The sequence below is a fragment of the Schistocerca nitens genome, chromosome 4, assembly GCF_023898315.1.
Source record: "Schistocerca nitens isolate TAMUIC-IGC-003100 chromosome 4, iqSchNite1.1, whole genome shotgun sequence".
Lineage (NCBI taxonomy): Eukaryota > Metazoa > Arthropoda > Insecta > Orthoptera > Acrididae > Schistocerca > Schistocerca nitens.
The window spans coordinates 602,368,796-602,396,664 of NC_064617.1; the positions used below are offsets into that span (position 1 = coordinate 602,368,796).

At 39.6% G+C, this 27,869-nt stretch overlaps 1 protein-coding gene across 5 annotated transcripts in view; it reads right to left on the reverse strand.

The window, feature by feature from the left end:
• The window catches only part of LOC126253482 (serine/threonine-protein kinase dyf-5), a 318,570-nt gene that overhangs the window by 224,995 nt on the left and 65,706 nt on the right, over positions 1–27,869 (reverse strand). For 2 of the 5 annotated variants that reach the window (XM_049954847.1, XM_049954846.1), the window contains 2 exons: positions 13,825–13,984; positions 1,947–2,001 (listed from right to left, as the gene is read on the reverse strand). In XM_049954847.1, the coding sequence (XP_049810804.1) occupies positions 1,947–2,001; positions 13,825–13,946 (177 nt within the window). In that variant the 5' untranslated portion in view covers positions 13,947–13,984. Of the gene's footprint in view, positions 1–1,946; positions 2,002–13,824; positions 13,985–15,704; positions 15,720–15,871; positions 15,951–27,869 lie in introns of those variants that run through there. The other 3 variants (XM_049954845.1, XM_049954848.1, XM_049954849.1) reach the window with 3 other exon arrangements.

A 27,869-nucleotide genomic window follows, 5' to 3' on the forward strand; every position in this document is an offset into this window, starting at 1 on the left:
GCGATACTTGGCTGGGTTTGCTGTGTCTGCTTGATCTTTAGGTTTCAGATAAGTTATTCCATGTGTAAGTGTATCAGGGAATGTGTATGGGTCTGCAATGTAACTGTTAAATAATTTAGTTAGATGTGAATGTGTTGAGGTGAACTTCTTTAGCCAGAAATTTGCTATTTTATCATTTCCAGGGGTTTTCCAATTGTGCGTAGAATTAATTGCTCGGGTAACTTCATGTTGCAATATTATCACTTCAGGCATTTGTGGTATCATTTTGTATGTGTCAGTTTCTGCTTGTATCCACCGTGCATGCCCGTTATGTTGTACCGGGTTTGACCATATGTTATTGTTATTGTTGTTATTATTATTATTGTTATTCTGATTAAGTATCTTTGTTCATCTTCACTGGCTTAACACTGACCTTACCAGTCACAAAAGACAGGATGCTGTTGCCTGTGTGTTTGCTAGTTCTCCTCAATGTTAATATTTAATTCCATGTGCAAAGTTCTGCAAGTTCTGCACGTCCTCCATGCTGGGATTCATTCCACCCGTTCTTTCTGTCTGTGTGTGTGTGTGTGTGTGTGTGTGTGTGTGTGTGTGTGTGTGTGTGTGTGTGTGTGAAATCAAATAAGACCTTCAGACCAGAGGAAATGAACTGAGACATATATCACAATGCCTTCAACTATATATTATAAAAATAAAGCTTTGTTGATTTTTGAAAAAAAGAAGTTACATGTCTGGTTACAGATAAAATAGGATATTTAGAAAATGCATCACAGCTTTACAGTTGCCTGAAAAATCTGCAAAAATAAAGGAAGGCAGCTACCTTTATGACTGATCATAAAGGAAGAAAATCATTTAATTGAAATGTAGAAGATACAGTTGCAAATAATTAGAAACTTGTGAATTAAAGAAAAATCTGTGTCAATTTCAGCAAAGTGAAGGCCCATATTGCTCAATGATGGTGGTATGGAATACGAGATAATGTATTGTATAATTTCACACTACTTGTTCCACTTGTTCAATAAATGTGTGAGAAAAGTTGTAATTTTGAGTTCAAACACCACAGAATATGACGGAAACTCTTAACCCAACAAAAGTTTTGCATTAGGGCATTTAGAAAAGGGTGAAAGAAGATAATGAATTATAACTGAAACTGCACATCAAATATACTCTGTATAATAACTACAATGAACAAACAGTCATCAAATATAAATGTAAAATCACAATCAAGCAACAAGTTTGGTATCTTTTCTAATTTGATCCCTGGCGTACATGTTGCAGTTCACAGTGATACATTTCACTGAACTCTGACAGTAAGTGCAAATTTAATTAAAAGTGACCAGAAAATCTTGTTTGTGTCCAACTGTTATCACATTTACTCATTACCAAATGTTAGACTGACCAACAGGGCATTATCAGAATAAAATAGTCATTCACCCTGCAATGAAATTACTCTCATGGATTTTCTTGCAGTGTTACAATCCCTTGTACCACTGAAATATCAGAAAATAAAGTGCCAGATGAAGTCTTAAATCTGAGAAACAAATCTGCTGGCTTTTCTATAAATAATAGTTACAAATTCGAAGAACAAGCCATTCACAAAAAACAGAAGTCACATTAGTAGATACGGCTGTAGGTTCCAGGTGAAAAATTGTATTTTATTTAAATAATACAAAGGTACTGAGCATTTTAGTAATGAATTATGAAAAATGATAGCCTGTCTTACACTGCATGAACACTGTATATTGGGAACAACAGATACATCCATGAATGACTAAATTATTATTGAAAAGCAACAGCACTCTAGGGTACTTCAGACTTATTGATCTAGAGCTACGGCAAATAAAAAGTTAGATGCATGGATATGAAGTTCTGTGATTGTTAGTTGATTTGATTAATCATGAATTTATATTGTTTACAAAAAGTCAAAAAACTGAAATTTAGATTACAACCTTAACTTCTCGTAGGTTCATAGCCTCATCCCAGGAATAATATTTCCTCTTCATCCTGAAATAAAATGCAGACTCTGGATAAGAAAATTTACATAAAATTTGCAGTAACTTGTAATACAGGAAAAACTAGATACTGAACAGTCAATGAAAAATACTTAAAGGTCATAAAATAAAAGCAGCATTCAAACAGAAATGACTGCATAACCTTGCTGTTCCACTTTTATCCTCCTTAGTAGTCTTCTTCATATCAGTGTTCTTTTACAGAGTGAGAAAGAATTTTAAGTAGTTTTTAAATGAATTTCACACATTGTGGGCTTAGATTTTCACTCTCATATAACATTCGCATTCATGATAAATGTCAGCTGTTGATTATGTTACATACATTTCACTGAACAGATAAGCAAAGTTATATAAATAGGCAACAATACAGAATTACACAGCACAACATCACTTAAAATATGTAGACTGACCAGAATTTTACACACTAAATGGTGGGTGCCGACTGAAATGGTATGTGTATTTTTGAATACTCAACCACGACTGACTTGATAATCATACTTACTGACAATGAAAATTATGGAGTGTGCATACTCATTGATTACCAGATATGGACTCCTCTTATAGCTTTGTACACAACACCAACTTAAAGACAGTGTGGGAAAGATGTTACAAAATATTAAAACATAATCTATTACATTTTAGATATCAGCAAGAAAGACATAATTAGTGCATAACATAAATTCACATTACACAAAGATGTTGGATGAATGCCCTTTAGATACAAATAATGGTTCCATTTTATGAGGCAAAAGGTTGAATGTGCATTGGGATTTAAAAATCCCACCACAAATTTTCAGGAATATCAAATTTTCTAATTGAAATATTTCATAAACAAACTTGTTGTCCCACAAAAACTGCACATTTAGTGGAAAGTGAAAAAATACACCTGCAAAACAATACTGCTGAAATTTTGAAAGGATTACATTTTAAGCCTTTGAAGCCAACACTTTTGAATAAAGATAACTTTTGAAATAATGGAAACTCCAGATTGTAATAGCAATAGTTCCAGGAAAAGGATAGATTGTTATTTGTCATAAAGATGACCTGTTGGGTTGCAGGCATTCACAACGAAAAGACTGTAACACATTATAGCTTTCAGCCAAAGCCTTCTTCAGCAAAGAAAACACACATGCACATTCACACAAGCAAGTACACCTCACACACACATGAGCACTGCCACTGGCATATCCTACTGGAAAGCAATTGTCACATCAATAGTAGTCTGGAGTGGGCTGGGGAAGGGTCAGTGGTAGCAGGATATGGATGCAGAGAAAGGACACTTTTTGGTGGGGTGTGCAGGAACTAGAGACTGCCAGGTGCAGCGACGGGAGGTGGGGTGTCAGGGGAAAGGGGAGGGGGGGGAGGTGGCAGCAGGTAATGGAAAGGATGGGCAGGTTCTTTGGCAGAGGGCGGTACACAAAGAGGGTGAAGGAATATGAAAAGTGAGGAGGTGATAGGACAAGGGGGTGGGAACTGTTGGGTGGAGGCTGTGGGGACAGAAGGTTACCGTAGGTTGAGGCTGGGTAATTTTGGGAGTGGAGAATGTGTTATAAGAATAACTCCCAGCTGCACAGATCAGAAAAGCTGGTGGTGCAGGGGATGATCCAGATGGTTCGGATAGTGACACAGCCATTGAAATCAAGGATTTTATGTTCAGCTGCATGTGTCATAGGGTGGTCTACTTTGTTCTTGGTCACAATTTTACAGTGGCCATTCATCTTGGTGGACAGCTAGTTGGTAGTCATATGAATATAAAAAGCTGTGCAATGGTTGCAGCGGGACCGATGACCTATGCAGTTTGGTCCCTTTAATCCTCAAACCAACCAATGGTCGCAGCAGAACTGGTATACAACATGGCTTCTTTCACAGGTGACCCTGGCTTTGATGGTGTAAGCCTGTGACAGGACTGGTCTAAGAAATGCTGCTTGGGTAGACTGTGTAGGTCTTGCACCTGGGACTTCCAAGGGATATGATCCCTGTGGCAAGGGGCTGGGATTGGGAGTGGCATAAGGATGGACAATGATGTTGTGTAGGTTAGAACACCATTTTAGGAGGGGCGGGAAGGATCTTGGGTACATTGTCCCTCATTTCAGGGTATGACAATAGATAATCAAAGCCCTAACAAAATATATGGATCTGTTGTTCCAGTCCAGGCTGGTGTCGAGTGACAGAGGGGCCACTAATTCATGGTTTGGCAGTTTCATTTCAAATCATATAGGACATTCATGATCAAGAATTTCTCTGGAAAAAATATATGTTAGGCCACTACATCATATGGGAGGAGCACAGAAGGAGCCTCCAAGTATGCATTTTCACTTGATGCCACTGTCGTTGTGGTCTTCAGTCCTGAGACTGGTTTGATGCAGCTCTCCATGCTACTCTATCCTGTGCAAGCTGCTTCATCTCCCAGTACGTACTGCAGCCTACATCCTTCTGAATCTGTTTAGTATATTCATTTCTTGGTCTCCCTCCACACTGCCCTCCAATACTAAACTGGTGATCCCTTGATGCCTCAGAACATGTCCTACCAATCGATCCCTTCTTCTAGTCAAGTTGTGCCACAAACTCCTCTTCTCCCCAATTCTATTCAATACCTCCTCATTAGTTATGTGATCTACCCATCTAATCTTCAGCATTCTTTTGTAGCACGACATTTCAAAAGCTTCTCTTCTCGTCCAAACTATTTATCGTCCATGATTCACTGCCATACATGGCTACACTCTATACAAATACTTTCAGAAACAACTTCCTGACACTTAAGTCTATACACGATGTTAACAAACTTCTCTTCATCAGAAATGCTTTCGTTGCCACTGCCAGTCTACATTTTATATCCTCTCTACTTCGACCATCATCAGTTATTTTTCTCCCCAAATAGCAAAACTCCTTTACTACTTTAAGTGTCTCATTTTCTACTCTAATTCCCTCAGCATCACCCGAGTTAACTCGACTACAATCCATTACCTTCGTTTTGCTTTTGTTGATGTTCATCTTATATCCTCCTTTCAAGGCAATGTCCATTCCGTTCAACTGCTCTTCCAAGTCCTTTGCTGTCTCTGACAGAATTACAATGTCATCGGCGAACCTTAAAGTTTTTATTTCTTCTCCATGGGTTTTAATACCTACTCTGAATTTTTCTTTTGTTTCCTTTACTGCTTGGTCAGCATACAGATTGAATAACATTGGCCGGCCGGAGTGGCCGTGTGGTTCTAGGCGCTACAGTCTGGAGCCGAGCGACTGCTCCGGTCGCAGGTTCGAATCCTGCCTCGGGCATGGATGTGTGTGATGTCCTTAGGTTAGTTAGGTTTAATTAGTTCTAAGTTCTAGGTGACTGATGACCTCAGAAGTTAAGTCACATAGTGCTCAGAGCCATTTGAACCATTTGAATAACATTGGGGAGAGGCTACAATCCTGTCTCACTCCATTCCCAACCACTGCTTCCCTTTCATGTCCCTCGACTCTTATAACTGCCATCTGGTTTCTGTACAAAATGTAAATAGCCTTTCGCTCCCTGTATTTTACCCCTGCCACCTTCAGAATTTGAAACAGCGTATTCCAGTCAACATTGTCAAAAGCTTTCCCTAAGTCTACAAATGCAAGAAATGCAGGTTTGCCTTTTCTTAATCTAGCTTCTAAGATAAGCCATAGGGTCAGTATTGCCTCACATGTTCCAACATTGCTACAGAATCCAAACTGATCTTCCCCGAGGTCGGCTTCTACCAGTTTTTCCATTCATCTGTAAAGAATTCGTGTTAGTATTTTGCAGCCATGACTTATTAAACTGATAGTTTGGTAATTTTCACATCTGGCAACACCTGCTTTCTTTGGGATTGGAATTATTATATTCTTCGTGAAGTCTGAGGGTATTTTGCCTGTCTCATACATCTTGCTCACTAAAAGGTAGAGTTTTGTTAGGCCTCGCTCTCCCAAGGCTGTCATTAGTTCTAATGGGATGTTGTCTACTCCCGGGGCCTTGTTTTGACTTTCAGTGCTCTGACAAACTCTTCACGCAGTATCATATCTCCCATTTCATCTTCATCTACATCCTCTTCCATTTCCATAATATTGCCCTCAAGTACATCACCCTTGTATAGACCCTCTATATACTCCTTCCACCTTTTTGCTTTCCCTTCTTTGCTTAGAACTGGGTTTCCATCTGAGCTCTTGATATACATACAAGTGGTTCGCTTTTCTCCAAAGGTCTCTTTAATTTTCCTGTAGGCAGTATCTATCTTACCCCTAGTGAGATAAGCCTCTACATCCTTACATTTGTCCTCTAGCCATCCCTGCTTAGCCATTTTGCACTTCCTGTCGATCTCATTTTTGAGACGTTTGTATTCCTTTTTGTCTGCTTCATATACTGCATTTTTATATTTTCTCCTTTCATCAATTAAATTCAATATTTCTTCTGTTACCCAAGGATTTCTACTAACCCTTGTCTTTTTACCTACTTGATCCTCTGCTGCCTTCACTATTTCATCCCTCAAAGCTACCCATTCTTCTTCTACTGAACTTCTTTCCCCCATTCCTGCCATTTGTTCCCTTATGCTCTCCCTGAAACTGTGTACAACCTCTGGTTTAGTCAGTTTATCCAGGTCACATCTCCTTAAATTCCCACCTTTTTGCAGTTTCTTCAGTTTTAATCTACAGTACATAACCAATAGATTGTGGTCAGAGTCCACATCTGCCCCTGGAAATGTCTTACAATTTACAACCTGGTTCCTAAATCTCTGTCTTACCATTATATAATCTCCAGGCTTCTTCCACGTATACAACCTTCTTTTATGATTCTTGAACCAAGTGTTAGCTATGATTAAGTTATGCTCTGTGCAAAATTCTACCAGATGGCTTCATCTATCATTTCTTACCCTGAATCCATATTCACCTACTATGTTTCTTTCTCTTCCTTTTCCTACTATCAAATTCCATGACTATTAAATTTTCATCTCCCTTCACTATCTGAATAATTTCTTTTATCTCATCATACATTTCTTCAATTTCTTCATCATCTGCAGAGCTCGTTGGCATATAAACTTGTACTACTATAGTAGACATGGGCCACAATAAGGCGTTTACTATGCTGTTTATAGTAGCTTACCCACACTCCTATTTTTTTTATTCATTATTAAACATACTCCTGCATTACCCCTATTTGATTTTGTATTTATAGCCCTGTATTCACCTGATCAGAAGTCTTGTTCCTCCTGCCACCGAACTTCACTAATTCCCATTGTATCTAACTTTAACCTATCCATTTCCCTTTTTAAATTTTCTAACCTACCTGCCCGATTAAGGGATCTGATGTTCCACGCTCCGACCCGTAAAATGCCAGTTTTCTTTCTACTGATAACAACGTCCTCCTGAGTAGTCCCCGCCCGGAGATCTGAATGGGTGACTTTTTTACCTCCGGAATATTTTACCCAAGAGGACGCCATCATCATTTAACCATACAGTAAAGCTGCATGCCACTATAAGACTAGAAAATGCTGATGCTCCATGGAAATGATGTCTGTGAGGGCATCTGCCAATCCTTCCACCACCAGAGAAAATAAAATAAAAGTCACTTCTTAGAGCCATCTCTGACTATTGCTAGCCCGAATGTCAAGGGAATAACAAAGAACAAACAAAACATAATTTTGCAGCTATTTCAAATGCATAAATGGGATGTACTGTGTATAAAGGAAATGCACAGAGATGAAGCAGCACACAGGCCCCAAATTAATGCAATGCATTTAACCAGAGGTACCACACAATAATGGTAGTGCAATTTTCATTAGACCTGACCTGGCCTTAACTTACACAGGGAAAACAGCAGTAAATGGAAATTGAGATCTTAACTACTGAGTGAAAACCTTCACAGTAACATCAGTATATAAGCCACCAGATGAAAACCTTAAGCTTATCATGCCAGACAACTTCAAAAGCCAAAAGAAATAGTTTATCGAAGATGACTTCAACTTTCCAACTGCCATAGGAGAAACTGGGGATACAACAAAACTGATGGCAATGGCCAGTTGCTAGAAGAATGAATGGAAGTGAATAACTTCTTTCTCCTACATGACTCAAAGCTGCCCTACTCCTTCATGAACAAAATTTGGAAATGAGGCTTCAACCCTGACAACTGCTTTGTTAGCAGTAATATCCAAAACTAATTTGCTAAAAATGTATATGAAGCCCTTCCAAGAACTCAACATAGTCCCACTGCAATTCAGGTCTTCTTGGCAAACAAGTCTGCTAACACATCCTTTCAAAGAGGGTTCAGTTTCACAAAAGCCATATAGATGGATTTCTTCAGGGAATTTGACAAAGAAATTAACAAGACAAATCCATTCCTGAAAACTACATTTTTTTTACAAATTCTCCATAAAGTGTCAAAAAAGCAGATTCCAAAAGATTGGAGACACGACTTCATACCAGGACTCTCTGAAGGTAACAAAAACATATTAGTGAAATTTGAAGAGTTGTACTCAAACGATCTTATCAGTGATGAGACAATAGCTTATGCACAATTCTCACGACAGCACTAAGTGAAATGAGATGAAAGAAATGGGTCGAAATGTTGGAGAAAATGGACATGTTGCATAGCAGCAAAACTGCATGGAGTCTCATCAGAAAGCTCGATGGGGACCCAAAAGAAATAGCTAGAGTAACACCCAATGAAATTGCACATCAACTACTACCGAATGGCAAGCCCAACAAAATATATGATAAAAGCAAGTTAAATGTGATATCCACACAGAAATCCACAACTTCTTCTCTCCTTTCACAATGAGCAAACTCTGTTGTTGTTGTTGTGGTCTTCAGTCCTGAGACTGGTTTGATGCAGCTCTCCATGCTACTCTATCCTGTACAAGCTTCTTCATCTCCCAGTACCTACTGCAACCTACATCCTTCTGAATCTGCTTAGTGTATTCATCTCTTGGTCTCCCCCTACGATTTTTACCCTCCACGCTGCCCTCCAATACTAAATTGGTGATCCCTTGATGCCTCAGAACATGTCCTACCAACCGATCCCTTCTTCTGGTCAAGTTGTGCCACAAACTCCTCTTCTCCCCAATCCTATTCAGTACCTCCTCATTACTTATGTGATCTACCCATCTAATCTTCAGCATTCTTCTGTAGCATCACATTTCGAAAGCTTCTATTCTCTTCTTGTCCAAACTATTTACCGTCCATGTTTCACTTCCATACATGGCTACACTTCATACAAATACTTTCAGAAATGACTTCCTGACACTTAAATCTATACTCGATGTTAACAAATTTCTCTTCTTCAGAAACGCTTTCCTTGCCATTGCCAGTCTACATTTTAGCCATTGCCAGTCTACATTTTATATCCTCTCTACTTCGACCATCATCAGTTATTTTGCTCCCCAAATAGCAAAACTCCTTTACTACTTTAAGTGTCTCATTTCCTAATCTAATACCCTCAACATCACCCGACTTAATTCGACTACATTCCATTATCCTCGTTTTGCTTTTGTTGATGTTCATCTTATATCCTCCCTTCAAGACACCATCCATTCCGTTCAACTGCTCTTCCAAGTCCTTCGCTCTCTCTGACAGAATTACAATGTCATCGGCGAACCTCAAAGTTTTTATTTCTTCTCCATGGATTTTAATACCTACTCCGAATTTTTCTTTTGTTTCCTTTACTGCTTGCTCAATATACAGATTGAATAACATTGGGGAGAGACTACAACCCTGTCTCACTCCCTTCCCAACCACTGCTCCCCTTTCATGTCCCTCGACTCTTATAACTGCCATCTGGTTTCTGTACAAATTATAAATAGCCATTCGCTCCCTGTATTTTACCCCTGCCACCTTTAGAATTTGAAAGAGAGTATTCCAGTCAACATTGTCAAAAGCTTTCTCTAAGTCTACAAATGCTAGAAACATAGGTTTGCCTTTCCTTAATCTTTCTTCTAAGATAAGTCGTAAGGTCAGTATTGCCTCACGTATTCCAGTATTTCTACGGAATCCAAACTGATCTTCCCCGAGATCGGCTTCTACTAGTTTTTCCGGCCTCCCAAGGCCGTCAGTAGTTCCAATGGAATGTTGTCTACTCCGGGGGCCTTGTTTCGACTCAGGTCTTTCAGTGCTCTGTCAAACTCTTCACGCAGTATCGTATCTCCCATTTCATCTTGATTTACATCCTCTTCCATTTCCATAATATTGTCCTCAAGTACATCGCCCTTGTACAGACCCTCTATATACTCCTTCCACCTTTCTGCTTTCCCTTCTTTACTTAGAACTGGGTTTCCATCTGAGCTCTTGATGTTCATACAAGTGGTTCTCTTATCTCCAAAGGTCTCTTTAATTTTCCTGTAGGCAGTATCTATCTTACCCCTAGTGAGATAAGCCTCTACATCCTTACATTTGTCCTCTAGCCATCCCTGCTTAGCCATTTTGCACTTCCTGTCGATCTCATTTTTGAGACGTTTGTATTCCATTTTGCCTGCTTCATTTACTGCATTTTTATATTTTCTCCTTTCATCAATTAAATTCAATATTTCTTCTGTTACCCAAGGATTTCTACTAGCCCTCGTCTTTTTAACTACTTGATCCTCTGCTGCCTTCACTACTTCATCCCTCAAAGCTACCCATTCTTCTTCTACTGTATTTCTTTCCCCCATTCCTGTCAATTGCTCCCTTATGCTCTCCCTGAATCATATCAAAAATGAAAGTGATGGTTTGTGACAAAGGAGGGCAAGCCAAAACACAATTACAAGTTCTCTTTTTTATTTATTTATTTAACAAGCAAGATAAATAAGAGATGGAAGAAGCAAAAAAGTAAGAGGCAGAAATGTCAAAGCAAAATGTGCCTAACCTCAAAAAGTAACAGCACATGAATCAGGAAAAGGGTTCTAAAAAAACACGATCTGTTAGAATGGGGTGTTGTATGCCTGCAGGACTCTTCAGATTGAAGAAAAGATTGATGTTTTTGAGATGTTGTGTTACAAGTGCATCATGAAAACCAAATGGACAGATAACATCATGAAGTTGAACAAGTTTTCAAAACAGTGGGATAGGAGAAAAGTTCATGGAACACTACTGTAAAAAGATAAACAGTTTATTGTTCATCTGTTGAGTCTGGAAGAGATCCTAAATACAATAATATGGAGTTATGTCAATGGAATAAGAACTAAATGAAGATCATAACATAAATACATAGCTCAAATTATAAAAGACACGTGTAATTCCCATGTGAGAATGAATAAAAGAGTAGAACGATGCAAAAAATGGAGCTATATTGCCAACCACTACTTGAGCTGAGCACAAAAGGAAGCATTATGTATTCCTATGTACAATATTAAAGGAAAATTGCTATACAGGAAGAACAGGAGATGGAAGTATTATTAATTATTTTCTCCATCTACATTTATATTCCACAAGCCATCCTGTAGTGTGTACTTCCTCTCTTCACTGTTCCAGTTGTGAATAGTGCACAGGAAAAACAATTGTTGGGGAAAAACAATTGTTGGTAAGCTTCTCAGTGAGCTTGAATCCCTCTAATTTTACCTTCAGGATCTTTTCACGAGATATACGAAAGAGGAAGCACTGTATTGGTTGACTCTTCCAGGAACGTACACTCTTGGGATTTTAACAGAAAAATCACACCATGATACACACCTCTCTTGCAGCATCTGCTGCTGGGGTTGGATGAGCAACTCCGTAATGTTTTTCCAATTACTAAGCAAACCTACGATGAATTGAGTAGCTCGTCTTTCGATCTTCTCTCTTTACTTTACCTATCCTCTCTAGTTTACATTCCAGACAGACAGTGTTCCACAAGGCTCTGCTCCATATTAGGCCCAGTCTTACTTCTCTTCTATGTTAATAATTTACCATTAAATATCAGCTCCCCATCAGATCTGTTCACAGATGATACTTCTGTCTTTCTTGAAGATAAGGATTTGGAAAAAATTCTCAAATCTGTGATCAGTACCCTCAGTAACTTAGAAACTTGGTTTCAGCTAAATGGGTTGAATCTAAACATATCTAAGTTCAAAACCAAATAGTCAAAATGTGAGCAGATTAAGATTGTACACAACAACCAAGATATAGAAGTTGACTCAGTCAAATTCTTAGGTTTAAATGTAGATAAAAATTTGATCTGGCACGCACACATTGAATTCCTAGCAAACAAACTTAGCAGCTTTGCATTTGCAATGCAAATATTGTCAACTGCAACTGACATGGACACACAAAAAGTAGCATATACAAGCTACTTCAAATCCATTATTAGGTATGGTATTGTTTTTTTGGAGTAACTCGTCAAACATAGTGAGGATACTAAAAATACAGAAAATAAATCATGTCGACCATTATTTAGAAAACTTAAAATATTAAATCTGCCATCCTTATACATATATGAGATTATTATATTATTATACAACAGACATGAATTATTTGAGGGAAACCATTTTGTCCATTCGCATGATACTAGAAACAAAGAAAACTTTACGCTCCCCACCCGCTGCCTCAGACTGTATTCTCAGGGACCTCAATACATGGGAATGAAAATTTGTAATAAATTAAAAGGGAACAAGTTGATGCAGATAATTTAGGTTCACTTGAAAGAAGACTATATGAGGTACTGACACTGAAGTGTTACTACTTAGTGGATGAATTCACGCAGGAAAAACTGGAAATTTGATCAGGATACAATGTGTAGCATATTCCAAGAAATATCCTTATAGTGTTAATCAAACAATGGGAAATCCATGATGGAATGTAACAATACCACACACACACACACACACACACACACACACGCACGCACGCAAATGCAACTTGCACATATATCTGCAGTCTCAGAGAACTGAAACCACACTGCGAGCAGCAACAGCAGTGCATGATGGGAGTGGCGACTGGGTGGGGGTAAGGAGGAGGCTGGGGTGGGGAGGGGGAGGGATAGTATGGTTGGAGTGGTGGATAGTGAAGTGTTACAGTTTAGACACAGGTCAGGAGAGAAGATGTGAAGGGGGGAGGGGGTAAGTAGCAGAAAGGAGAGAAATAAAAAGAAATAGACTGGGTGTGGCGGTGAAATGACGGCTGTGTAGTGCTGGAATGGGAACAGGGAGGGGGCTGGATGGGTGAGGACAGTGACTAACGAAGGTTAAGACCAGGAGGGTTATGGAAACATAGTGTTATTATTTACGTAGTGTTATTATTTACTGTAGTGCTATTATTTATTAACGCAAAAATCATTGTAACTGTACTATAAATTTTTGACATGTCTCCTGTACGCAAACCAAATAAGACTACAAATGTACGTCATGAGATGAATAAAACACAATTCACAGGCAATATTTAGGTGTTTGTCATATGAGAGTTTTTTAAGCTATGCTCTTCACAGGTAGTTTCTTCCAATGAATCTCATTCTGTCATCTGCCTAGGGGTGATTCATTTTATGTAGTTGTTCCACTTTAAATCACTCTGTGTGTATACCCCCAGATATTTAAAGGATGTGGCTGCTTCCAGGCACATTTCAACAATTGTATAATCACACAATAAGACGTCATTCTTGCTATTTCAGTAATGCCTATTGCAGATTTCCATGCATCTTCTTTCCACTAGTTTCTATTCTGTTTATTATGAAATGATCCCTCTGATTCTAAAAGTTCAAAATTCAATTTTTTTACTGTTTTATGTTACTACCAGGCATACCTTACTATGCCAGTTTGAGGGCTGGTATGTACATACATCTTTATGTGTCTGAATTTACTTACCGCTTATGGTAATATTCCTTTGGACAGACTGAGACCACACAACACTAACTGTCCTTTAATGATCACAAAAGAAGTTTCCTCACCTCTTAATAGCAACCTTCTCCCCAGTATCAATTCTCTGACCCAGAACCACGGAGCCATACGTTCCATCTCCAAGTTGGTTTAATGTGATATACCGGTTCATGTTTACAGGGGCGGAGCCCATTCGTTTTTCTTCAGTATATTACATATATATATACCAACCTGCAAAATTAAATTAAGGACATCAATTTATCAGGAAAACATCATGCTCATTACTTGAAGAATATAGGTTTGTGCTCCTTTTCTATCCATCTCTATAACTTTATAAGTACTCTGCTGTGTTATTTTTGGATTATACATTGACTGGTGAAGGATGTACAGAAAAACATCACTACACAACAGTTAACATATATCTTCCAAGGGACTCTATTGAATCAGTATAAGCAAAGTAAGTCTGAAATGTCCACAATAATTCTCTGAAGTTTGCATGCAGTGCACACAATGAATGAGCAATGTGCTTACAGTTTTAGCCTGAGTGTCAAAGAGCATGGCATAAAAGCAAAATCACAAAGATAACCTTTTCAAGGAGGCACTGAGTGGCAGACAGGCACACTGAATAAAGACTACTAGATATTATTTAGTTATTGGATTAAATCCTCCATCAGACATAGACAAAACACATACACATTGGTATTATCATCTTTAGGTGCTAATTAGTTGGGTGTTAGTACCCAGATATAACAGAGGCTGTCTCTGTCTCTGTGTGTATTCAACATCTCCCCTAAGCAGTGAGTAGCAGTCTATCCTTCTCAAATTGTTTGCATTGTTTAAAAGGTAACATTTTGATAGATATAATGAAACTGAATTATTGCGATGATGATCACAGATATTATAACATGATTTTCATGTTGATAAGAACTGTTCTGGTAATGTGGTGCTCAAGACAAAGTGGAAAAGAAAAATTATTCTCATAAATTAATTTTACAAAATATAGTTACATACAACATACAAGCAATTTTATGATATTTGCAGCAAAGTTCTTTGTAAAAGTTCCACAACAGTGTCAATCAAGTAGTTGCAAAGAGACATGGAAAAGTTATACTGCAAGAAATCTAACATTTTGATTTCATTTGTGCCTACGTACTAAACTGACAGTTTGTAAGTAGTTACTTGGTGAAAGAGCTAAAAAAGCCATCGTGTACAAAGAGTTAACAACATACTGGTAATATCACAACAATTTTAAAATCTCCACTGCAATAAGGTAATTCAAACAGACATTAAAGAAGAAAGCTGTTAAGTCTACAGAAATTACTAAACAATTTTTCTTTTTATCACAGTATCCTATAAAAATTAAAATCACTGTCACAAAATTGCAGTATATAGTGTTTGGTTTAAAACTGACTTTGAACTGACTTTTGAGAACAGTTAGTGGACTTTAATGCACAAAAATATTAATAAAAACTATATCAACTGGCCAGAAGAAGTTATGTGCTGTCTTTATTAATAGTATAATATCTACTGCCAAACCCCCAAAGGGGGTATCATACCAGTATATCACAGGTACTAAACAAAAACAAAAATATGAAAATTTAGTATCACTATTTAGTTCACACATTCTAGAAATTCGCCACAAGGATGCACGCCAAAGTCAACAGAAGATGTCACTGATGTTAGTTTTTATTATTATTCTATGACCCTTCTAGTGTAATTTGATGTTTGTATGCATTTTGATGTAAACATTTGATGAATCTATTAGGGTGTTTCAAATATTACATATATTCTATTGTTTAGTAATAGCTATTTGAAAAGAAAATAGTAAACAAAGTGATGGATCTTGAAATATTGGGGTTCCTATAACTCATTATATGTACATATATGTCTCACAGAAAATAATGAACACAGTACATTCTACATTCTACACTTCACTTCAGACACCAGATACCTGCAATGGTGACAATTTCACTATCTTATGGAATCAGTGATACAAAACAATCAGTAGTTCCAAGATGTCAGTATCACGAGTAGAGAAACACTATTGCCAAAAATAAACTTTGAAAATATGTAGATACTGATGATTTTAGCAAAAGCATTTGCAATACGTAGGTATACCTTATTCACAACACAATGAAAAGCATATGTCAAGCACAGTCAAGTCCAGAACACATTTTCCAGGTCAGCTCAGTTGAGGATTATTGATTACAATGTTCAAGGCCATGACAGGGCTTTCTGGCTACATAGCAACCAGCAAAACAAACTTCAGCTGCCATATTAATGCAGCAGTTTCTTATAAGTAGTATCATGTGCTTCAGATAATTCAATTCACAAGACAGCTATTACCAAATGATGAAAAATGTGGGAATTATTACTTTCATTTACATAAATCATCAGAATGTATTTAAACTGAAATTTGAAAAACTGCATAAAGTGCTAAAATTATACACGTGGAAAAAATGTTATACACTTAGAAAGTCAATCATACCTAAATATTTTCCAGGTTTTACTATATGAAAACATTAACAACATGGACTAGCAAATTGTACGAATTTTCCTATGAAAATACCCTTGTAGCCAATTGTGTATTCAGTGATTAAAGCTGTTCCACTGTAAGTGGTCAATGTCTAATACAGAGCTGAAGTGAACAACTAGGTGTATATTCTCTAATTTGGAAAATGATAAAACTATCCTCAGCAGATTATCAATTTTTGTTATCTTTTTATGTTCATTAATGCTTGCATAAATTGTTTATATTGTCAGAAAAATACTATTGATGACTGTATATATATAGTACTTTTGTTGTGCCTATCTGTGACTCAGCATCTCCAGTATGTGGTGAGTAGCAACTCCCCTTCTCATAAATGTTAAATATAATAAAGTGATAATTTTTTATCACTGATCACAAACGTTTTATTAATACATGATGTGACATTCAGTTTCGTAATTTCTCAATATACACAATGGAAGGATGCCACGTTGAATGTCTTAAACCAATTAAAAATAATTTTAAAATATGGAGATGTTTCTGTTCTACCACTCATCAATATTATTTATCTTTAAAACTCTGCATTAGTGTGCAATTGAAACTTGGAGGTTAACGACCTTACAATCAACCAAAGCACAACCTGTATAAAGAAACAAATCTGTGTAATAGTTATGAAAAGCACATTCATTAAGTGTTATAAATGAGCTTGAAACAATACATTTATCAATGGAGCAGCAGTTTTCCAACAATAAATCCTTCAGGCTTTTCTTAAACTCAACTTTATTAGTAACTAAACTTTTTATGAATGCTGGTAAGTCATAGAAAATATCTATTCTTGAATACTGAACACCTTCTGGACCAAAGTGACAAATTTCAATACGAAATAAATGTATTGAAAAGGAGAAGTTAGTATCTCCAGTTTCTTGAACACACCTCTACGGGACAGTCTTGAATTCACATGCATTACAAACAACTCTTTGCCTTTACAAATGTCTGCTTGTGTCTGTGTATGTGCGGATGGATATGTGTGTGTGTGCGAGTGTATACCTGTCCTTTTTTCCCCCTAAGGTAAGTCTTTCCGCTCCTGGGATTGAAATGACTCCTTAAAACCCACATCCTTTCATCTTCCCCTCTCTTTCCCTCTTTCCTGATGAAGCAACCGTTGGTTGCGAAAGCTTGAATTTTGTGTGTATGTTTGTGTTTGTTTGTGTGTCTATCGACCTGCCAGCACTTTCGTTTGGTAAGTCACATCATCTTTGTTTTTAGATATATTTTTCCCATGTGGAATGTTTCCCTCTATTATATTCACATTACTTACTTTTGAACTTGGAAAACTTTAGCTTGGTTTGATGAGTTACCACAAAAGAATGATCCTGTATGACATAAGGAATGAAAGCAAGCAAATTAAGCTAGCTTTTTTATTTTTTCACCACCTTTGTATAACAAACTCTGCATTGCAAATTAAAATTTGTTTAGGCACTTCATCAATTTTAAGTTACATGCCTCCAAATTGGATTTATTAAGTTGTAATGCCAAGAAATTAACACTGTCAACTTATTTTAGCTGATTGTCATTGTATTTTAAACATATATTTGGATGAAACCCCTTACAGAACCCAAAGTGCTTTAAGTGTTTCTTTTCCAAGTTTATGATATTTGTGTGTCGATGAAAATTTAATTAATTCATCTTTCTAACACTATATTTGATCTGCTAATAATGTCTGCATCATTTGCAAACAAAACAAAAAGGCATCTGGTAATGTTAGTCAAGAAAGGTCATTAATACTGACAAAAAAGAGTAAGGGCTTTAAGATGGAAACTTGAGGGACACCACTTGTGCTTAGTTCCCTGTTGGATGATAATTGGTAACTTAATACAGGAAGAGAGATAATCTGAACCATTTTGTGACAATGTTTATTATCAACCATTCAGTGTATTTTGATGAAATTGGTCTTGTCAACAGGTAAATTACAGTTAATACAATTAATAGATCAGCTTTATGAGTAAATCAAGATAAATTTTAGTAAGAGTACAATGTCAGCTGCTAATACACTTATTAACATCAATATTTAGTAACTGAAATACTTGATACCTAAATGCTAAATTACAACTGTATATCAATTACATACTTCTACGTTTACAGTTTATGATTACTTATGACTAGTTGGAGCAATTACTCATAGATTTATTGATGTACATATAAATGTAGAATTCTAATTTTATGATTATTACATGCAATTTTACTGACACACGCAGCTACCCAAAGCACAGTTCTTGGAAAGCACTCGTCATGAATTCATCAACTGAATAAAATTCTCGCTCTCTTAGCAAAGTTTCTAAAACTTTCTTGTGCTTGCGTAAGGGAGTCAAGTGAACTGTTTTTGACAATTTGTTGAATTTAAGGCTCATGTGTTAAGCATAAAATAGACAACTATAGATGTAAAGGATGAGGACCGTCATTATGTTAAGTGCTCTGAACTTGCTTCTGCAATTCTCTCTAGGACGCAGACTTACAGCAATGGCTTTTTCTACCAGTGAAAAATGTAAAACTGACTTTCGCGCATTTGTCCCCAACAGCATTCCATGTTGCAGATGTGAATGTAAGAAGGCATAATAAAAGTCGTAGATTCTTGCTGATATTCTTAGTTATGTAACAAAAATAAAACTCTTGCCAATTTCTGCTTGAGTAATTTATGTGTCCATCCCACAATAGTCATTTACCAATTACATTCTTATTCTCAGATTTCATTACCCCCAGATTATTTCAAAGTTCTTCCATTTTTGTTTCGGTAATTGACAGCAGGCTGTCTAGAGACCAGTGATTAGTCATCTTGGTAATTTCCCTACCATAATTTTGAAAACTTTGTAACTGTTCACCTGTTGTTATCAGTGTGGTGTCATCAGCATACAGCACATGTGACTTGAGAAATCATATATGTACACAATGGAGAGAAAATGTCCACGAACTGATCCCTTTGGTATTCCATGTTTTATTTACAACAACTGCAATGTCTGATTATTTGCACATACTAACTGCAGCCTGTCAGACAGATTCTAAATATACACCATAATATTCTAATTTATTTAAAGTATATTGTGATTAACACAATCAGACTCATTTCATGTATCACAGATTACACGTAGCCTGTAATTTATTATCTAATGCTTTAAGTATATTCTCACTGTGGTAGTAAATAGCCTTCTCCATATCGGAACCTTTTAGAAGTCCCAACTGTGACTTTTGGACATGTCCAAAAGAATAGATACCACTCCACAAAAGGATTAAAGACATTAGCAGCCAGTGAGTACTGATTTAAATTAACATCGAAAGATGAAAATTTGTGCTGGACTGGGATTTGAACCTGGGTGTTGGGCTTACTAGGCAGATGCAATGACCACTGCGTCATTCAGACACAGTGGTCATTGCAACTGCATGAACTACCCTAACACACCTCCCACAGGTGCAAATTCTCAACTTATCCACACACTACTGATGTTCTGCCCCTTGCCCATCATTGTCATCATTCGTGGCATTTTGCTGACTCCCATAAGAGTTCAAGCTTTGTGCACATCTGAACTAAAGGGGTCACTGGCCGTCCTCACCTGTACATAATTATAATTAAGATGAGGATGGCCATGATCCCTTCAGTGCAGAAGCTCACCAAACTTTAACTTTTATGGGAATCTGCAAAATGCCATGAATGAATCAATAGTGTGCGGATAAGTTAAGAATTTGGGTCTGACAGAAGGGTGTTCTGTGCAGTTGTGATGACCACTGTGTTTGGATGGCGTAGTGGTCAGAATATCGGTCTAGTAAGCAGGAGACCTGGGTTCAAATCCCAGTCTGGCACAAATTTTCAAATTTCTCCACTGATCAGCCAAGAATTTTGACAGATTTCTTTATCTTCTTTCTTATACAGAGGCTTAGCTTCAGCATATTTCAGCCAATCTGGAATTGTTCCAGTGACAGATGACTGCTCACACAAATATCTTAAAATGTTACTAAACTCAGGAGAGTACTCTTCAATTAACTTTGTTGATATTTTTTCATAAATACTAGAATGTTCTGACTGCAAACATTTCACAGATGACATTACATCTCCTAGAGTTGAAGGTGGTCATTTCGTATTACTGAAGTTATTTGGAATAGCTGGGAATGACAGCACTTACTGAACCTGACAACCCTCTCTCTCCGGTAACAGTTATGAAATGCAAAAGTGCTGCACACTACATACATCTGTTGCAAAAGTATCATTTACTTTTAAAGCCATCTGCTCCTCCTCATCTATGGTTCCTCCTTCAGTACATCCCACATTGTCTTTATTTCATTAGCTGATGTAATTATCTTTTTCTTGTAATGCATTTGCTTTGATGTCACTATTAACTTCTTCAGTATTTTGCAGTAGGCCTTGAAATGAGCTTTAGTGTCAATGTTAGAGGTTTTTCTGAATGACAGGTACAGTTTCCTCTTTGACGTAAAGGAAACCTTTTTTCCTTGAGTAACCCATGGCGTTTTTGCTTACTTTGGTCTAATCTGGATTTGTTTTTAGGGAAAACAGTTTGTCAAGTAAGGTAAGAACTTTATTTATAAAGTTATGTACTTTTTATTCATGTCATGAGTACCGTGTAATTCATAACAGTTCTCACTTTTGAGAAGTTTCCTAAAATAATCAATCCTAATTAGTTTCAACATTTAACATACAGTACTGAACTACATGCCTTGGTCTCAAGGGGCCACTAACTATTAGGTTTTAAATATAATTTTGTTCATAAAACTTTCTACAAAGGCATTATAAGTGCCTGATTTTTAGCAACTAGCTATCCTAGTTGGGAAGTTTACAATAGGAATTACATTGAATGATAATGTTGCTGACTGCAACAAATTCTTACTGAAGTATTTCTTAAGAAAATCTGTATTAAAGTTACCAGCAGCCTCTACTTCTTTGCTTTTTCACTATTAAACAGCCCAACAGAGCTCCAAGGGAAAAAATGTTAAGTACATATTATTAAATGTGTAACAACTCCAGATAAATGTGACAACCCCCCCCCCTCCCCTTTTTCTCCATTTCAGTTCTACAGACGTGAGATGTTAAGCTAAATGCAGCAACGCTTTAACATATCTATACCACTAGTCACACGATGTTCAGAGGGGCAGATTATGTCAGCTGGATTTGACGACTAATTTGAGAATGAAATATGTAGTTCACTAATTTTACTCCTTAATCCTCTAACATTCTGATACAATAGCGACAGCTGGCATTTTCACCGGCTGAGATATACTTTGTATACGTAAAGTGTTTGGCAGCTGTCAGAAATTTTCAAATGACAGCTGTTTGTATGGATGCAGTGTGCTAGAATTACACTGTTCAGTTCCCCCCCCCCCCCCCCCCTGCAGGATATTACAGCGACGTTTAAGACCAAATTTTACATAACTTCCCATAGGGTAACTCCTATTCCAGTGTAAAGTATCTTCACATAAACTATTAAAATGAATTATTAGATTGTATTAAAATTAATATTGTTACTTTAATACAATGACATTTCATTTTGTCATAATTTAAAATCAGATGAAAGTAAAATGTACATTTGATTTTTTTTCTTCACATACAAGAGACTTTTCCACAAGAATCCAAAATACATTACTCATGGAATTGTAAATATACGTATCATCACACAGAGGATTCAAGTACATTTTGCTGCATCAGGTACAACAATATGACAAATTTAGCTCTCAAGGAAGAATCAGGATCAAACAGTAACTGCATGGCATACCATAGAGAAATTAAAAGAAATTAACATCATATCATTTATATTGTTAGCAAGCCACACTCTACTATTCAGCAACTTTCCTTTAATCTCTTCAAAACAAGAACAGTGCAAAAGTGAAGTTTTACATATTGTCAGAATATAATATCGCTGCCATACCACAACAAGAGCAACTGTATTTTTGCCAGATCAGTCCTCTGTAGTACACACTCTATGCTACGTGCATTGTGCACACACTGCAAGAATAAAAGTACTCATAATAAGTGACAGGAGTGCAAGTGATTATTTATCTTTATAATTACCACACCCCATCCCACTACCTACAGTGGTGACCCCATTATTTTCTTTTCAACCATGCCACAAAATACCAAGTTATACTCGTGCCGGCATGCCACTGATCACCATGGGATACAAACTTCATGCCGTGAAGAATACGTCCCACGATGGTGTTTCATCCCCCTGGCATCACTACAGATGATTTATTTGTGCATCTATTTGGTGTTCTTGCTGATTCCCAGATGATATAACCAGTGCAACTGTGGTTCTCGAAAGGTCGACAATGTTCTCATTGTTTCAGCAAATGCTGAACCAGGACATCATTACATCTCGCCAAACGGATGAACACATTAAATCGCAAATCAAGTAAAATGTTATCACTGAAGGTGGTGAATGAAGCCTGCGACTCCCTTAGTTAACTATGCTCCATCAACAGTGACCACACATGGCTGGGTGCTGCCGTCCCGACTTCCCACATAACCAGTGCTAGTAATATATGAATCAGTGACAGTATTAATGAACTACACCACACTCATTTTCATTCTAATGACTCAGCGCGTATCGAAATTCCATGTGCAACGTACCAAATTATGGACATTCTCCAGAGTACCGCAATGTTGACAAACAATCGCCACCATATATGACTGCCTTCCACTGCAGAGAACCAATATTTACAGATTAATGAGGACAAATCTGTCCTACTAATGACCTTCCTGTGCCAATGTTTTTCCACAGCCCTGTTTTCCACACAAAACTGGATCTTACCCGGGTGACATCACACTTGTTATGGTCTCACTGCAACCCACATCACGTCATGATGATGACATCACACTGACATCAGCCGTGCTCCGGGCCATGCCTGCCACATGACGTCACTCAACAAGCAGACACACCATGTCTACCCGCAATCACGCAGGGTTTTGACACCTCGTGACCACAGACATCAATATGGCAAGCTTGACCGCAACTGTGACCAACACATCATGGGAACACAAGGAGTACCTACAACAACCACCACTTTGGTGACCTACACCATCCACCACAACTGCCACCAACCAGGACCTTTCCGCTGCACTGCGTTCTTTGGTACCCCACTATGACACCGTCCTTCATGACGCAGAAGCACCAGCCACGACACACGCTCCGCGTCCCGTGACAGTTGATTACGGCACTCACATTACCGACATACCTACTGCAACTACCGTGCTGTAACGCCAGTTGCCGCCGCTATCAGTGCCACCAGATGGTGTTCACAAACCTGCACCATGTACTTTGCATGATTACAACAACCTCATCCTGGTTGGTTGGTTGCTTTGGGGAAGGAGACCAGACAGCGAGGTCATCGGTCTCATCGGATTAGGGAAGGACGGGGAAGGAAGTCGGCCGTGCCCTTTCAAAGGAACCATCCCAGGATTTGCCTGGAGCGATATAGGGAAATCACGGAAAACCTAAATCAGGATGGCCGGACGCGGGATTGAACTGTCATCCTCCCGAATGCGAGTCCAGTGTCTAACCACTGCGCCACCTCGCTCGGTCAACCTCATCCTGGTCCCGGCCCCTTGCCACCAGGCAGATTAACACTGACCACACACCAAGTTACATCTGCTGCCACTCCAAGTTGATTCTCCACAAGTATGGTTCGCATTCAGAATGCATGATGCAATCGGCTGGAATCACAGACAACCATGGCAAGTTTTTGGTGCTTTTGAACCACCTCCACACCAACACCAATCTTATCAGTGGCCTCCTATTGCAAGCACCAACCACTGACAGATATGAGACAGTGGAAATGCTCATACTACAGTGCCTCTTGCATTCACTTGAACAATGACTCCTCCTACCCATCGTTGAGACATCGCTGGACCACATCAGCTCTGTGGCGCAGGTTACACGTCCAAATTGACACAAATCTCTTACCAGATCATGCCCTCTGGTCACTATGGCTTTTCAATATGCCTGCAAACATACCGGCCGCACCCATGGAGGCCACTGTGCAGCATTCACTGCACAGCATCTAGCCAACTGACAGTTGCCGAGCTGCTTCAACCTCACCTGAGCCCTTCCACACCACACCCGCAGCTGCCTTGCAAGACTGTGCTGCAATAAGGCACCAACAATCAGATACCATGACGGACCCACATTTGTAGTGGAATGTAAACAAACACCTGCCGCCTTCACCCCCAGCTGGCAACCCATGCCTAACCGTCACAACAATTCATCTGGCCAGGACTCTGCGACTACTCAGCTGCACCGCCTCTGCTGGTTCCACGCATGCTTCGGTGCCAATGCATGCTGCTGTCATCCATCCTGCAGCTACCCAAACTACTACAGTAGCCTGACACAGCTGCATGAGGTCACTCCCCTGCTTCAAGCTACCTTGCTACGAAACACAACAACACTCATCATATCCCACATCTACATTCTAATGGAGCGTGTGGCTCTTCGTCTATGACAACCATATTAGAGCGTACTTCCTAGTCAACACAGGTGCCGATCTTAGCACTCTGCTCCCTCAGCTGGCACCTGGAAAATGTACACCATCCGCTATACAACTACTCACCTTGAACAATTCAGTGACTCCTGTGATAGGCACAGCCTCTACCATAGTTCAACTGGACAACCACACCCCTCATCTATGGACGTTTTTGTGGCTGACACTGTAGAGGCAGTGATGGGCGCAGATTTTTTGAGGCATTATAATCTTCTGCTGGACCTGGGTAGAGCCTTACTACTACATCGTGACGGCCGCATGCCGATCAGTGGAGTAAACAGTGATCACTTACCGATGGACAAGACTCCACCGCCTGCTCCTCCTACTTTTGAAATAGTACTGGACCTCACACTAAAGTGCCACGCATTGCCTGAGGAGTTTAAAACTGTGACTACTGAGTACACTGACCTCCATCGCACCAATGCCAGCTCACGAGGCTAACTAACACTTCTGCAACAGCTGCTCTGAGCTACAACACAGCTGCACATCACACAGCAATGGCTGTCGTTGCACCAGCAACAATGAGAGCCGCCCATCCAAGATGCTGCCAACCCTTCAGAACCACAGGTCAGTCCAGTGTCTCTTACCTGTGGTGATGATGCTCCTGCAAGCAGACCGCGCAAAAACAGTGATATTGCCCTCGCGAGTCTAAACAGTGACATTGCCTCCACGAGCAGATTGTGTGCCTCACATGCTACTCCACATCAGCCCCATAAAAAGATTAACACTGTACGCAATGGTACTGTACACAGAATTAATACTACCCCTGTTCCACCGGTCTGATGCTGACCCCACTGCCTCGCCCCTCACAAACTAAAGGCCACTGGGCGACTGGAGCAGTGCTACAACAGGAAGTCTCCCTGGCACAACTGAGCCCCTACAGTTTTTCTCACAGAAACTTACCGACTCCAAGAAAATGTGACCAACCTCTGACTGTGAGCTTTCGGCAATATACGAGGCAGTTTGGTACTTCCAAGATGGCATCGAAGGCCGGCTGCTTACTATCTGCACAGACCACCGCCCTCTGGCTCTGACGTTATTAAAAATCCAACAGCCAATACCTCCCGTCAATGATTCCACCACCTGGACTTGATTCCATAATCTACTACTGATGTCTGCTATGTAGGGGGAAAAAAATACATGGTGGCTGACTGCCTCTCACGACTCACTGCCATGTCAGCATACTCGACTTCAACCAACTAACAGAGGCACAAGCAACTGACACAGACCTTCAAAACCTGCTATCTGGACACACAAAGGGCTTCCTGCTCAGGCAGTGCACCACCGCAGGCACAACCAAACTAGTTTGGTGTGATGTATCCCATGGTAGGCAATGACCAATCATCCCACACAACTTCAGGAAGACAGTTTTTGACCTCCTCCACAACGTGTCTCACACTGGAGTATGCCTGCCACTGAAACTCATAATGGAACATTCAGTTTGAACAAACATAAAACTGAGCTGCATGGACGAGAGCCTGCGTCCAATGCTAACGGGCCACGACACGAAGTCAGGCCCAACTGACCTTCGGAAAATTTCCCATCCTGAAAGGCCACTTCCAATGGATAAAGTACTCTTGTCAGCCATAGACAGGACAACTCGATTGGTGGAGGCCACATCTCTGACTGCTATCTCGGCCAACACCATAGCCCGAGCTTTCATCACACTATAGATTGTATGCTTTGGCTGCCCAGACTCCCTGGCAACAGACCAGAGCCAGCAGTTCGAGTTAGCCCTGTTCTCCAAGCTCTGGCGGCTCTGTGGGTGCCACCGGTTCCACATGATGGCCTACCATCTTTAATCCGACGGACTTGTGGAATGGTGGCACCGCATCCTCAAGACAGCGCTTGTATGTCACAACCAGGAGTGGACAGAGACCCTCTCCTGGGTGCTGCTGGGCATACAAACTGCCTACAAAGAAGATCTGGATGCCTCGCTGGCAGAAGTACTCTACAGGGAACCGATCACCCTCCCAACAGAGTTCATATCACAAACCACCTACCACGTGGATGTCAATCTACCAGATCTAGTAAAACGTGGCAGGGACCACATCCACCACATCTGCCATCTCACTGCCATCCCACCATGCCAAACCAACCATCTTTGTACACAAGGACCTCCAATCATGTACACACGTCATGCTCAGCACTGACACCATCAAACCCGCCCTCCAAGGTGTTGAAACAAGGGCAACACTTTTGATACCTTATAAGCTTGAAAAATGACAACAGTGTCGCTGAACCGCCTAAAATCGGCATGGACTTTAGCAGACACACCTGGTGTTTACACTCCATCGGCCCCATCTCCAGGTCCTTCAGGCCAATTTACAGTTGGCCTAGATCTGCGAGATGACTTCCCGGAAGACATTTCCACAACACCGCAGGAGTCACTACTCGTGGTTATGGCCAAATTCGACAGCAGACAGTTGGGCTACAACACGGTCTTTATGTCATTAGAGCACTGCAAATTGCTTCTTCCTACGATTGACACAGAAGGTCTGAAATTCACTTTCTTTGGATGACTACCTGCTCGTGTTGGCCCCGGAGCACTTTGTGACGACAACTGACACTCCGGAAACCACTACTGGCGGACCAACAGCCTCACCAACACTGAAGGACTCACCACCAGCCACCAACACCTCAACAGACACTGCCACCGACCCATCAACACCACCGCTGACATCATGGGCTGGCCACCCTTTATGGCCGCCCAGGCACTCGGCGGACTACAATATGCCGGCCCTTGCTATCACCACTGGGACAATGCATCATGATGTACACAAGTCACCATGCTGTGGTGGTGGTGGTGGTGGTGGTGGTGGTGGTGGTGGTTGGGGGGGGGGGGGAATGGGGGGATGGGGAATGGGGGGGGGGCGAAAGGCTCTGTGTGGATACAGAACCACTGGCTCTACCCCTCAATAATATCGCTGCACTACCGCAGCAATAACAACTGTATCTTTGCCAGATCAGTTCTCTGTAGTATGTGCTCTATGCTACACGCTTTCTGTAGATACTGCGAGAATTGAAGTATTCATATTTTTATGGGAGTGCGAGTGATTATTTATTATCATAATTATCATGCCCCCTCCCCACTAC